Raw genomic sequence first — 14034 nt, 5'->3', positions numbered from 1 at the left:
ACTGGTGGAATGTAGGGTACACCCTAAGGCGTGGCGTAGTGCTTGTGTAAACGGATGTTATGTTGTCACAGGAGGCAATTAACATCTATGTTTCAGAGTGTACGGTGTCAATGACAATTAGGTAACTATAGTGTTACGTGAAAGTGTAGGTATGAACGTGTCGCCTCTGGCTGCCTCGCTGGCTTGAAACACGGTTTGCTTCATGATGCAATGATCTACTAAAAATTGTACTTTTGCTATGACCCATGACAACAGACCTGGACGTTTCTATGCGCTCACTGGTTGTATGTGTCAGTTCAGTTGACCCTTTCAGGAACAGCTGTATGTACCAGATACATACACTCAGTCACTTCTGGCTCAGAGAAGCGTCTGGAAACCACGAGAACTTGACTAATTTGACCATATCAGAACCAAACTGACCAGCCATTTAGTGCATTCTTGAGCGTCGATGACATCACTATGAGGACTTTGACCTCCTCTGACCTACAGTTATGCTGCACAGCACAACACAGGGATTGCTGGGTTTACGATGGAAAACATCAAGTGTCTGTGTAGAGAGGGTATAGCAAACGGTACTGTGGAAAAGTGGGCAAACTGCGTGAGGCACGTGCACGCACGTGAGAAGGTGGAGAAACGTTACAGGACAATACACGGTGTGTTAGACGACGTTGTAGAGCAGATGGTCATTGAATTCGAAGTTCGTCCTGAATCAGAAGATTCGTCGTCGTCTGAAACTGAAAGTTCCAAGGATGAAGAGTAGAAATGGATCCTAAACGCACTCTTTCCTAGCTAACTGACACCCCAACTGGGAAGTTTGCTGTGTTGGGTTACTGTTAACAGCCTGCTAGCTATAACAATTATATACTTAGCTTTATGCAATTAACCCTAATCCCACCTTAGTCCCGCCTTTCTCCGCTCCCTGACTCATTAAAATACAGGAAATTGGCTCTATTAACTTCAGTTACGTCTCTGTAGCCCAACGGTGAGTGTACTTAGATCCGGCAAGTGAAGAGCTTTCGATTGATACCAATATCTGCCCGGAGGGCAACACCTTTGTCGTGCAAATGGCTACATTCCACCAGTCTCTCTAATGCGTGAACGCACTTTAGTTTACCTTTGATGCTAGCCAACCATGGGGGTGGGGTATTAATCGCGTCAGTAGGGTATACAGATAATTCTAAAGCTCTGTCTACACTAGACGAGAATGGATCGCGATTTGATCACGATCCTGCTTCGTGATTCAATCGGGATAGCAAGTGTCCAAACTACACTTTGAACGCTACCTCTGCCTCATTTTGTTATCACGTGACTGATGACCGATGTGTACGTGTGGCTTCTTTGCTTGTGGAAAGCGTTGATACAGCGACGTAAGGTGAGCGAGAACAAAGACGAGTGAGGAGTGTAAGATGTTCAGCCTACATGTGTAGCGTACGTGCAGGTAACGCCCACTATTTCTAATTGGATTCAACCGATTACGATCGAAACCATCTCCCCATGTGGATTAGATTTATCACGATCCAATCGTGATCCAGGTGCAAGTGTGGACAGCGTTGTGGTTGAATCGAGATCCAGTTGCCAGTGTGGACAGGGCTTTATTCTAATAGACACCTTTCTAGCTATCCTAAAAGTCATACAGTAAGGACGCGTTTCCACTAGTGCATAAACCGGTTTATCAAGTGGTTTAAGCTTAACCGGTTTAACAATTAACCTGTTTCCACCTGCACTAAACCAGTTATATATATATATTTAAACCTAAACCGCTTTCTTAGACCTACTATAAAGTAGGTTTAGCAAAGTGGTTTAGGTTTAACTATCACATGACAGGCGCGCTTGTTTAGATGGCTTCTGACAACGCCGTATTGATGATATTGACTATTTTGCTGGGATAAGATTGCCCTAGAAGGGGGAAAGAAATCAGCAGCTACGAAGAGAGAGAAGTCGGTGTCCTTGGTCATCGCCATGCAATTCCTACTAGCAGACGCTATATCAGTGAAAACCAACAGTTGCTAACTCAGCGACAGAGCAACCCAATAATTCAAAATAAGGCTTTCATACACGGCTCGTTTTGCACATCCCAGATGTGCAAGTTCCTAGTGGAAACAGTCGCTTTTTTGAACTGGTTTAGTTTTTAGATGCGTTTAAGCTAAACTAGTTTTAAGGTGCAGCTAGTGGAAGCAGGGCCTAAACCTAACCGTTTACACCCCTATAACCTCCTGTGTAGCCCCTGGCCCGGGAGTTAGTCTCGCGTAGCCTGACCCTTCCCGCCCTCGTGTACTTCCGGCACTTTACAATCACACAAACAAGTGCTAAATGAATGATAAAAAATTTAAAAATCTGCAAGAAGCAATAGAGCAAAACAATGTCTTAGTAAAAACAATGCTTGTTGCGAGCAGCACATGCACGAGTGCAGTACAATGGCCAGCTGCTTAGGCGCTACCAACCTTCCCCATAAAACAATACATGCAATCTCAGCTGACATGCAAAAACATCCAAAGATAGGTATATGATCGCTAGAAGATTACGATACCAATGCTACGAAACATGCAGACTGAAAGACGTCAGTACTGTCTCGCTGTTGTCTTCTGTCGTCGTTTGCCTTCTCAAATCTTGTAGTTGCTGGTGTAGTGGGCTTTCGTTTATTGCTATTTCCATATGATACGGCTCGACGAAAAGGCGAGAATGGGTGCCACGCTCTATGTCCACCTTCTCTTCTATCATCTCTACGAATTCCCTCGTTGTGCAATAGACCGGCAACTTTAATCGTCTTGTTTCTTGCCTGCTCTGTATCTCAATGTCGAAGTCCTTTTCTACGGGCAGTAACGAGAATGTTACGCTCGACGGATCCATGTCGCCCTTCTCCAAGAGATCTTGCACAGCTTCTTCGGTCCTCCATTCATCAATATAAAAATGTTCATTAGAAGCGGGCACCTTGAGCAGCCGAAGTGCTCTTTGTATGACAGTCTCAGATTTCTCTTCCATGTCAACGTCAAGTTTCTTCGTTCTGCCATTCAACACTACGTTGACACGGAGTCTCTCTATAATTTTAAATTGAAGACAAATGTTTTTGCGTTCGTTTGTTTCTTCGACATTACAGTCAGCAAGTGTTTCGTTCCAGTGTAGACGTCTTCTCTGTTGCGTAAACTGCAGGGTGAAACGAGAATAATTTGCACCGATAATGGACTCGGTAAGTTTAGCTATTTCTTTTATAGAAACATCTTGTGGATGACACACTCTCATTGCCATATCAAATTTTGAGGTCGACTGACTTTGATCTTGCAAATGTACAAATGTTACTCCTTCAAACTCTAGCAGCTTCCAGTAGCCGACAGCAAGCTGCAAATTCTTGTGAAAATAGTTCCAAAAATTATCTGTAACCAGACACTTGTCCAAGATAACGTCAACGTCAGAAAGAGTGACAAAAGGTTTTTCACCTCGACTGACAATGTCTCCCACGTTCTTGGCTGAGTCAGATATTAGAAATTGAACGATCGAGTCCCATGAAACTTTGTGCCGTATCTTACTGACCGGCCGCTCAAGAACCAAGCCTGGTTCGAGTTCGTCTCTCCTGCCTGACGATGAGTCGTAACAAAACACGGGTACAGTCGCTTTTTCCAATTCACTTTGCCGCACAGCCATCACAGGTGGGCAGAAGGTTGTTTTAAAACAAGTTTCTTCTGTCCACTTACAACGTGTATGCGCATCGAGTAGACAATGTGGGGAGGTCGGTAGGTCTGATAGTCCATTGTAAAAGTCATCAAGACAATTTTGGACGCTCGCTTCCTCACCTATGAGCAATTTGCGCGTCTTTGTGCGACCCGTAGTCGACGTGTACATAACGTCGAGTTCTGTTCTTTCCGACTTGGATGTATGGGTAATCTCTTGTAGATGCAACGTGGTATTACAGTTGAAAACATGGCGGTCATGACCAACGGGCTGCAACAAGGACAAAGCACGACTACAATCTGATGTTACCAATTGGTAGGTCTCAGAAGAATTTTTCACTAGATACGATATAATAGACATTGGTGTCATGCTTGCTGGAATTGGAAGGACAACAAGATCCTCTTCTTGTGGCACACGCACAGCTATAGCAGTCACGGCTCCTCTTCGGGGAAGAACGAAAAGAGGGCGTTGAGTGTGAGTTTTTATACGACACAGATCAAAAAGAGTGTCCCAAAAAGGCCACACAAAGTACTTTTCACACATGGATTCTTGACAGAACCTCATTTCCTTCTTCAAATTGCTCAAAACATGCATTGATACAGCATCTGGTACCAACGTGGTACGTGTACTGTTGCAGACAACAATCTTAGAGCAGCCTACTGCACAATATAATTTTGATCTCGTCATCTCTGTAAGATCTTTGAGCAAAGAACTATCTTCAACAACTTTGCCGTCTACGGTGTGAAGAACCAGATACATTGTTTCGTCATGTAGTTCTCTAGCAATCTTTGTTTTGAGAACATCGGCTCTTGCCCAGATAGCAAAATCACACTCACATGTTCTGATTTCTATGCATCTGTCGACTAAATGTTGCTCAAAAGCATCACAATAATCCCAGCCGCTGCTACTTTCGGGAAAATTTCTCACACTGACCCGAACATGAATTATTTGGTGTTTGTTAACAACACACAGTCTCGGTTGGAACGATTCTGAAAAGCAATGGAGATCTGCTTCCGTCAAAATTGCACCAGAGTCTAGGGCGAACAAAACGTCTTCATCAAATGTTCCGAGATGTGCAGAGGTGCTTCCTCCATGGCAGTTAACTTCTTTGAGAAATTTTTCCTTTAGTTGAGATAGACGGCAACGGAAGGTCATAGATCGGTCATTACTACGCCTACTAAAATACACTTGAAATGATCTTTCACTAATGTCGACGTTGTTATATGTTCTCTCTCTAACGCATTCTTTGACGTCAAGCAAAGACATCAAAACCTCTTGTTTACAAATTCTTTGCAATTCTTGTGGTTCAAAATAGTTCCACAATACAGGAGCCTTCTTTCTAATAAGTTCCAAAAGTAAGGCCTCCTGATCTGGTGCACCGACCGAAGGGGTGTTGTCATTACGGACTTCTACTTGTTCAGACGAACCTTCTTCTGTTTTCGTTTGAGGATCAATGGAACAAACTGGGTTGACTTCCAAAGATCTGGAAACGCTCTCTTGTATCTTCTCTTTACTCAGAAATGTAACGGTAATGTTTGATTTCATATGGTGAGAAAATTCCTCCAAATCTCTGTACGCAATTTCATGGAGTTGCCTCTCGTCAGGAATAACATAAACGTCACCGATCAGCAAACAGCAACCGTCGCAATCCATGGACAATTGTGCAGCTACTTCTTGTGCCAATCCTAGGGTTGACTTGTACAAAGGGTAATCCAAAGAAAAATCTGAATCGTCGTTTCCTGCTGTAACTTCCAGTGTCGCGGTAACTGGCCGAAGATCAAACTTGGCGGTTTCACAATTCATTCCTGTCGCTGACAGTAACGTTGCAATTGAATCCGTACGTTCTCGGTTGACCACGCCTCCTTCAGGAATAGCCAGATTGAACAATTTTAAGATTAAAGTTTCATCACGTACGTTGATGCCAAGATTAGAGACAGCTCCATACACGATTTTACTCCAAACCTCACCTACACAAACGTTAATGGTCACCTGTCGCCCATCTGATAAAACACTAATTTGTGCTTCTTTGCGCATCTCCAAAGCAAGTTTGACAGGTTCTCCACGATTACTTTTGCCTTCTTCAACCGAAGAGATTGAAGCAATTCTGTTCAACCTTTTTCCATCAGCCACTAGACAACATAATCCTTCTGGCTTTTCCAACAAGATCGCACACACTTTCACAATTTCGGCAACACCGACTTCATCCGATTTGACACATGTCATGGTAATGAGTCTGCTTTGGTCACAATCTTCTATGACTATCTCAGTAAGTGGCACCAGATGGAAAGGACGCCAGTACGCGACGGCAAGATGAAGAGAGTTTGGGAGACACCGCAACAGCTTAAAAACATCTGTATCATCTCCAAGTATAATGTTGCAGTTTTCAAACGTCAGAAAAGGCTTACAAGCTCCCTCAAAGATCTCCTTTGCAGAAGAATCCTGCTCATGAGGCAAAGTCAAAGACTGCAATAACCTCATCCATGATATTCCAGTTCTGGCTGTCTTCGCTACGTGTAGCTCAAATTTCGATTTCTTGCAAACGTGCCTAGCACCAAACCAGTCATAACGTATCACAGGCAGTCGAAAGATTTCCGACTCCATAAGTGGAATGAGTTGTAATGTCCTTGTTGAGGACGGCAGATAGTCACTCTCGTGTAAACAGCACTGCGTTTCAGCGTCTACTAAAACATATTTGCCGTCTTCTACAGGTTCTTCTGCCCGACTGCTCAGTTCTTGACACAATTCTGCCAATAGATTGCAAACAACCAATCTTACATAGCTTTGCACAGGGTGAGTCCAAGTGTAAGTACCGGAATAATCACTGACTGATAATTCTCGCTTGTTTTCTTCCACAATGAGCTCTTCTTCGTTAACACAGCTGTGACTAATAGGTTGTTCATAGGGAAGCGGTCTTCTACAGTGCCGCTTTCTCAAGCACACGTCGTAATGATCGCTAGTTGGACGATATCCTTCGATGTTCTCTATGATTGTAGAAGGTTTAGTAGTGGGCAAAACATACAAGCTGAAGCTGCTTCCTCTCATCGATTCAACGATGATGCGTAAAATTCGACTCCGAGCGAGCAGAAACACAGATTTAGGTTTAGTGTCAATTGCTCTATGTGACCTGACTGCGTTGTTAGAACACCATAAACCAAATGATATGTCTGCAGTCGCAGCTTCAAGATCGGAATCTTGATTCTTGAACTCATTGACCACAAACGTCTCGAAGAAGTCGGGAACTAAAGCTAACCTCCGTGGACTAAGATATCGGATGACATAGGTATAACCAAAAGCGCACGACAGATTCATTCGATCGTCCTCGTCTAAATCAACCAACTTCTCTGAATTATCGACAACGATTCCATTAGCAAGATGCATCACCGCAAGAATTTCTTTGTCGACCAAATTTCGCTGAATCATGGAACAAGCAAAGTTGATGATTGTACCAACAGCCGCTTCTTTCATCGCTTGCCGATCGATAACATCTAATGGTTCAGAAGTACAAGCGTGGAATTGTGGCAAATCGGTTACAGAATGTTCCAAGCTGGTTGATATTGATAAGTCTGTAATGCGCCTCAAGTGTACTCGAATTGGCCAACAATCACACAATATTTCTACTCTTGGAACGGAAAAACGTGTCCACTCGTCTTCTAGAAGTACTATGTTGTCTCTGTTCACCAAACATATATCGTTCTCTGTTAATTTGTCCACTCCAAATAAAGCTCTAAGAGTAGATCCTATTTTTTTGACAATTGTTTCCTTTACCATTTTTCGATCACAGCCGAGGGAAAAGCGTGTGCCACCACGCAGCTCGACATCGTAAGAGTCTCCATAACACACATTTGTGACGTCTTTTGCTGACGGTGAATGCACCAGAACCTTCTCATTTTGTACAATTAATTCCTTGACACAGCACATCCTGCAATCATCTTCATTCCATACACGATAGGTAGAAGTATCGGGCGAACCGTGTACACGATCCAACGACACAGTCGATGAAGAGTCGGTAGACTCAACTGTTTCCGACGTCGCAACATTGTCGCAAGTTGTTTCCATTTCCTCCAACTTGTTCGTATCTTCAATGATACCGTCACTAACAGATGAGAGATTTGATGCTATGGAAACGGTGTCAGAGTTGGCAGAAGGTTTTCGGGTATGTGGCTCCGACTCAATAACTATTGCTGTCACTTTGGGTATTGAATTCGAGTCTAGTTTTCTTTTCCCAATAAGGTTATCTATAACACGGTACAACGTTTTTTCGCTATCTGGAACCACATCGATGCCATTTATGTTTAGGAAGTTAAAAATCTTCTCTTTGCCTATTTCCGCCGCTAAGTCAGCTGTGGACTTGTAGAGAGGACATTCCACAGAAAACTCACACTCTTCATTGCTCACACTTACCAGAAACTTCATATTCCTTGGGCAGAGACGAATTTCAGCTGTGTCCACGTTTCTTTTCGTTTTAGCAAGAAATTTCTGTACCGAGTCAGAGAAATTCAAATGCAGGTCTAAATCCTCAGTGACAGCAGTTGGTCGAAAGAGTGTCTGCAGCGCATCGGCACACTTCATGTCAATACCAAAGTGCGAAAGAGCGCTATCGATGACACTGCTTACAGGTTCCGATGTAGAGGCTCTACATATAGTTTGAAAGCTGGTTTCGTCAACTATTACGTTGATATCAACATCATTGCAAATGTCGAAGGTTACTTTGATCGTTTTATCATCATGAGTGCTTGTACGAGTATTACAAAGTTCCTCAAAGACGGATGTGCTTCGTGGAACAAACTTTCCTCCAACTGAAAGACGACAAATACTTTCTGGTTTGCCCCATTGAGCAGCAGCAATCCTAATCAGCTGATCTGCAGTGACGATGCCCAATTTAGGTATTACAACAGAAAACTCTTCATTGTTGACAGAGCACTCAACAATGACCTCGTACAGATGAACACGAAGAGGTTGCTTCCAATAACCGACTGCAAGACAGAGAGAACTAGAAGGACTAGAGAGTTCTCTACAAAGTCTGATAACGTCTGTGTCTTCTGCTAAGATAATATTGCATTGTGCTAAGGTCAGAAATGGCATGTAGGTCTGTGAGAAGACATCCACGTCTTGCACAAATTGCTTCTGACACAAAGACGAACAGGCACTTTTCCACGATACGCCACCATCAGCCCATTTTGTAATCTGCATGTCGAATGTTGAGTTGTCTACACGACTTCGTTCACCAGATGAGTTGTACGAAAACAAGGGCAGACTGATAAGCTCACAATCGCTTGTTGCAACGAGCTGCACAGCACTAGTTGTCAACGGCAACAATTGGTCATTACGTAAACAAACTTGAGTGTTGCCATCAACCAAGAAATGTGTGCTCTTATCTACTGGTCTCTCGTCCAACGAAGCTTTGTCACACACTTTAGCCAACAGATCACCAACGACAACTCTCCCATTCGACTCATCGAAGTAAGACCAGTCGCTACCTTCAGAGCCCAAAATTTCTACGATCGGCTCTTTCTGTGCGTAGAGTATTTCTCCGTCACTACAACTGTGACCAATTGGCTGCTCGTGAGGTAGTGGTGTCTCACAATCAGACTTTTTCAAGCAGAGATGATTCGTGTCTTTGAAATGGTAATTAGATATGTACGCCAAGATTGTTGAAGGTTTAGTTGTCGGTAATACTGGTAACACACACTCTTTCCTTGACGGCATACATACTTTGACACGAAACACTCTTTCCTTGCCGTTGGGAAACACAAATACTGTTTGAAGCTTCCCATCATACTGCATGCTTGCTGTCGGTTCGTACTTTGGCCATAACATCAAGTCATTTTCAGTCGAAGTTGAGTCTAGTGTCGGATGTTGCTTTCGAACCTCTTCCTTAAGAGCCTCTTCAAAGTAGTCGGCAACGACTGCAATACGAAAGACAGAATTGCGGCACCTGATAATGTAATCGTAACCAAATGTGCAAATAAGATTCGTTCTCTCGCAGTCAAGCAGCTGGCCAACTTGGACATCGCTTTCGACAACTGTTCCATCATCTAGGTGCATCACAGGCATCATCGTCGCTTTGCCATGCAATACATTTTGCTGTAGCTTTGAAGCAAACTTGGTCAGACTACTGACAGAAGCATTAGTCAACACATCTCTCTCAATCACGCCACAATCGATGGACTCAAAGTTTTCAAACATGGGCGTATCAGCATTAGAACGTTTCAAATCACGCGACATCTGTTTGAGACATCTAACGCGTATCCGGACAGAAACACAATCAACCGTTCTTGCCAGTCGCGGGGGAGTCGAACATGTCCATTCGGCATCCATCAAGACCACACCGTCTCTAGTAACGAAGCAGATATCACTGACGACTGGTTTCTCAACGTTCAAGACCTTCCTTAGAAGAGGTTCACACGTTTGAATAAGATCCCGTTTTACTGCTGATCGACTGCAATAGATAAAACGTGTATTCTTTTCGTCAATTTGTAATGGAAACGAATCATCAGTACATCCTAAAATCAAATCGTCCGCTTGACCATGCAAACATTTCAACTCCTCTTCTTCAACGAGTACTTCGCAGATCGAAAACAATCGACACTCTTCCTCATTCCACAATTCTTTAGCGTGAGAGTCTACATATTTCCAAATATCGGAATCTAACCAATCTGTGTCAGAATCGGCGGTGGCGCTTGCGCATAATTTCTCATGCTCGTATTCCTCTTCTACTTCGTCTGCTGGACTACTGTCAATCTGTCGATGATCTTCCAAGATTGGAAGATCACGCGAATCCTCCACTTTGGCAGAGTCTTCATCTCTTATTAGCTTTAGCTGAAATTCAATCGATTGATCGTCCATCCATCCTTTCTCACGACAGCTGGACACCAACTTATCCAGCCTGCCACCATCTTTAGAGTTCACTGGAATATCAGGGCCAATAATCAATTCGCACTCATGATCACTACTTGCTACTTCTAGCTCACGAGTAGCTCTGTGAACAAAATCTGACACACTGCGATAACACGGGAATTTAAATGTAGCTATTCGATTTTCTTCTCGTAGTTCTACCGTCATTAGAAAATTAGCTGGCTTGAGATTAAGTACGATACTGTTTGAATCTATCTTCAATCTCAACAGTGTCTCCACCACTGGCTCTTTTGACATTGCGTTGATAGTCTCAGTTTCCGTTGCATTCTTATGTATACACAATTCAAACCATTGGGGAGAACTATCGATTCCCATTACCTTTACACATTCTTCTAACAATGTCATCGGGTAAAGATTTTCGGCCTTGATATTCGTTTTCTTGGTTCTATCTTCGAAAGTAACAGTAAAGTTCAGTTCCTCCATTGCGTCAAACTGGTAAGGGACTTGGTTCGACGTTTGTATTAAAATGGTCAGAATTTCATTTGATTCTATCTTCACATTGTCCTTCAAAAGACGGCAAAGATATTCAGGAATGCCGGCAATGGTTGCCAACAAATTTACAACATTGCTCGCAGTAACTCCTTCTTTTGTAACGGCCGTAAGACGATTGACAAGAATATCTTTGAATGATTCTAAAGGAAACGACTGCAGCTTTTCTGGCTCTAGCGAATCCCAGTATCCAACTGCAAGTTTGACTTCTCGTCTGATCAAGTCGAATATTGCTACAGAGTCATCAAATGCGATGGTGCCTTCTAAAGCAGTAAGAATTGGAGGAGATCCGGAGAAGAAAAGGTGTTTTGCGTCGTTCGTTTGTATAGACTGCTTCTTCAGTAAAAGTCGTCTGACTGCCGTCCATGTGACTTGTGATAACTCACTTTCTGATTCCAGACAGAACGTGATTTCAATGAATTCATCTAATGGAAAGCGTTCCAGGGTCAAGGAGTTGTAACGAGATATCCACAGTTTGTACGTTTTAAAATTACTGTCCGTTTTAGACACTAACTTAATATCTGACAGTTCTTGTGTTGTCATGGACAACGCTAAAGCCGAGTTCACTACCAGTTGGCTTCGTCTGTGAACTAAATAGAAGTCTGTAGGTTCCAGTACATTACCAACTACGTTAGACAAATTCTTGCAAACCACGTTGAGAAGAACACTAGAATCATCTTCACTACTGCTTTCGCTTCCAGTCACGTTTTGTTCAAGATCTTTACGATAAACCGGTACATATCGACCAGTCTCAGACGATACGGCGTCGCCAAAAACCAGCATATTGAAAGGAGAGGACCTTCCTGCCGATTTGACAATTATTGTTTCTGTAATATGGGAAGACAAAGCTTTCCAATGGTGACCGATTGGCTCATTCTCGTAAAGTTCGACATCAGATTTTGCTTCAAAACTTGCCGAGACCGTCTCCTGTACTTTTTTCCTCACACCTTCATTGTAGAGGAGTGACCTTGGCGTAGTTGTTGCAAGAAGAGGCCAAATAGAAGTACTTTCTCCGCTACGCTTCACTTTGAATGGTCGAACGCTTCTTTCCGGCAAAAAGTACACTGAAATAGAATTGTAGTCTAGCGGCCAAGTCTCCGTGACTTCGGGAATAGTCCAAATGTGGTATTTAGCGACATACCTAGGATCTTGATATCTCAAAAAATACCTCAACATTTTAACGAGATCGTCATCACCATACCAAGTATTGCTGTACGGTACAACTACTTCAGATTCTTGATATTTGAACTTCATTGTATAAGGGCAATGCAGCAAGCACTTCAGATTCAACTGCTCATTATCAGCCAGAGATTTCAATTTGCGCTCTGAATCAAGAATTGTTCCATCTTCATTTACGATGACAGCCGGACAATTATGCACATCAGGTAATGAGACGGTACAACATTTCCCTGCCCACCATAAACATGTCTTTGTCACAGACGCTACAGTTGCGTTTATGCAAAATTGTCTTTCTAGTGAAACCGTACAATGTTCGGAACTATCGTCATCTTGCATAGAAAGAGGTTCATATTTCTGAAGTTCAGAGTTCCAAAGTTCTATCTTGACGAAAACCTTCACCTTTTGTCTAATTACGTAAAGTCGAATTGCACCTAAGTAGTACTGAGGACACTCACTATCTTTTACAACTAACCCTAGGTAGTTGCCTACATCATCGGCATTGACGAAAGACTTAATAGAGCTGCGCTCTCGATATGTTCTTCTGTGTAGCAACTGGCCGTCTTCCCAAATTTCAAATACGTCAGCTTGACTTGCGGAATGTATATCCTCCATTGCTTCTACGCATGCCACTTCTTCGACGTCAACTTCGATCATCCTGACGGCGAGAACTCTAACTTGATCTTCCGTCCAAAGGTTTGGAGCTTCTTTCCGGATCATCTGCTTTATTTCATCAATTCCAAGTTCTTTATTAAGGTCGTCTTCCTTCTCTGAAGCATCATCGCTTTCCTCATCTGTAGATGCAATTAGAGATTCCTGACTTCCGTTTAGTGAAAGCTTCCTTGACTGCAGTCCTGCATGGCAATTCTCATCGTCATATTCATCGACTGTTTCAAAATGTTGTTTATCTTGCTTGAACCTATCGTCAGACTCTATAGGATTAGATGTAATTTGAAAAAGATTATTCTTTATCAGAAAACTTGCAGAACAGGTGCTAGAATCATCCGGTGACCACAACGTTTCTGCCCCTACCTTCATTTTCAGCGTGATAAAATCTTCTCTCATCTTCTCTTCGTAGGACGATATGACCTTCATCACGGCATGATACTGCCGACAATGAAGTTCCTTTGGTAGTCTCTGCAGCAAAATGTTGTTTTCCACTTCCTTTAATTTTGAGGATTTTAAAACAGATACCAATGGTAAATCTCCTTGTTGCAAAAGTAGCTGACCCAACCTACACAGTGTATTTCTGGCCCCTACAAATAGCATTAACCTTGTAAGTGGTTCAGATGAACGACTGTCGACATCGATATCAGTGCAGCAAGTGTGGATTCTCTTTGTTAAGTGTTCTGAGATGTCGTCTTCGCATTGCATATAATCTTTGTTGCATTGCGAAAGAGAGATTTTCAAAACCAATTCTTCAGAAAGCATTCTTGGTACAAAAACCGGAATCGAAAACACAGAGTCTTTGTCAACGTCAGCAACGTTAGTTAGAAACATAAGCGTCACGAGCCTCTCTAGCATTTCCAAGTCAACATCGTCAGAGTCGATTGTGCATAGGTTAACAAGACGTACAAAAGTGTTCTCGTCAATAGCTGTTAAAGAGCATCCTTTAGATGTCAGTAACTGATGTATGGTAAAATGTTGATCGAATCGACACAGATGAAACAGATGACTCACCGGACTGCTCTCTGCTTGGCTATTGCATTTTCGAACTACATGTGACTGTACTTCTGCTAAGGTTAGGAGAAGTTCACACAAAATTCCTTTGTTCCCATCTACTGATGTTTT

General features: G+C 42.8%; 1 protein-coding gene across 1 annotated transcript; it reads right to left on the bottom strand.

The window, feature by feature from the left end:
• Positions 1 to 2284: 2284 nt before the first annotated feature.
• Positions 2285 to 13783, bottom strand: LOC134179360 (uncharacterized). Its single transcript, XM_062646229.1, has one exon. The coding sequence runs from the start codon at positions 13765 to 13767 to the stop codon at positions 2533 to 2535; it is 11235 nt and encodes a 3744-aa protein (XP_062502213.1). The 5' UTR covers positions 13768 to 13783; the 3' UTR covers positions 2285 to 2532.
• Between the last annotated feature and the right edge of the window lie 251 nt (positions 13784 to 14034).

The sequence above is a fragment of the Corticium candelabrum genome, chromosome 5 (assembly GCF_963422355.1).
Source record: "Corticium candelabrum chromosome 5, ooCorCand1.1, whole genome shotgun sequence".
In the NCBI taxonomy this organism is placed as follows: Eukaryota; Metazoa; Porifera; class Homoscleromorpha; order Homosclerophorida; family Plakinidae; genus Corticium; species Corticium candelabrum.
Note: the sequence above shows the minus strand (reverse complement) of the source record. Positions and strands in the feature narration are given on the sequence as shown.